Here is a 1,093-nt window from a genome sequence, read left to right as displayed (position 1 = left end):
GGGACGGGGGACGTGGGACACAGACACAGCCTGGGGGCACGAGATGTCCTGCCAGTGTGGGGAATGGGGCTGGGCAGATGCTGAGGGCGCTGGGATGGGAAACCAGGTTGGAAGGTGCTGGGAGCTGTGAGGAGCCCTCCAGGTGCCTCGGAGTTGAGCAGAGGGTCAGCCCATTGCTGTGTTTGTCAATCACGTGTCGGTTTCCTACTTGAAGACTCAGAGGAAAACGCTTTCGTATTTTTTAAAGTAGAGAGAAGGAAAAATACAGATCAGCCCAAAGCAGAAAAAACTATCCACTCCCCGCAGAGGTAGTCACTGTGGACATTTGACATATATTTTTCTAGTCTTTTTTCCTGACACTGTGTATCTATCTACCTATCATCTATCTTTTTTTTACAAAAAGACATTTCTTAATTAACATGATGCATGTTAATTACCATAAATGTTAGTATAAGATACGATAATATTACACTATAACAAAAATATTTCCCTAAACATTAAACACTCCCCTGTGATGTTATCTTTTACAATTGCATAGTATTCTGTGGTAACAATGAAAAATCACTGCTTTACCCAATCTCGCAGTATGAGATCCTGGGGTTATTTCCAATTCTGTAACCAGCACGGGCATCTCAGAAGTCTTTGTGTGCCTCCCTGGTCATTTTCTTCTGAGTAACAGACATGCTGAACCAGAACGTGCGGCTGGGAGTTGCCAAGCTGTCTTTCTGGTGCTTTTGACTGCTGTGAGCTCTGCGTGCCACACTCTCCTGTTCCGTCCCCGGCTCTGTGTTCTGGCTTCGTGCCCCTGCGATTGTCTAGGGGAGGCAGGGCCCAGGGTGAGGCTGGGAAACAGGCCAGGCCGGGAGAGGAGCCCTGGTGCCCTCTGAGCCCTAGGGTCTCCCCGGGAGCTGTCCAGGGCAGAGCTGTGGGTAGACCCTCCCCTGAGCATGAACTCTCCTCCTATCCTCTCCCCTCCCAGGTTTTATCTCCCCTGGCCAAGAACCTCTTCCACCGGGCCATTTCTCAGAGTGGTGTGGCCCTCACTTCTGCTCTGCTCAAGAAGGACAACATCAAGCCCCTGGCGGAGGTAGGT

General features: G+C 50.2%; 1 protein-coding gene across 1 annotated transcript in view; it reads left to right on the top strand.

Annotated features, from left to right (window-relative positions):
- The window catches only part of LOC105817045 (liver carboxylesterase 1-like), a gene marked incomplete at its 5' end in the record, with an annotated part of 42,210 nt that overhangs the window by 6,854 nt on the left and 34,263 nt on the right, over positions 1–1,093 (top strand). Inside the window, one exon of the mRNA XM_012652659.1 lies at positions 980–1,087. Within this exon, the coding sequence (XP_012508113.1) occupies positions 980–1,087 (108 nt within the window). The remainder of the gene's footprint in view (positions 1–979; positions 1,088–1,093) is intronic.

This window comes from Propithecus coquereli, unplaced genomic scaffold (assembly GCF_000956105.1).
Source record: "Propithecus coquereli isolate 6110/MARCELLA unplaced genomic scaffold, Pcoq_1.0 Scaffold395, whole genome shotgun sequence".
Taxonomy (NCBI): Eukaryota; Metazoa; Chordata; class Mammalia; order Primates; family Indriidae; genus Propithecus; species Propithecus coquereli.
Note: the sequence above shows the minus strand (reverse complement) of the source record. Positions and strands in the feature narration are given on the sequence as shown.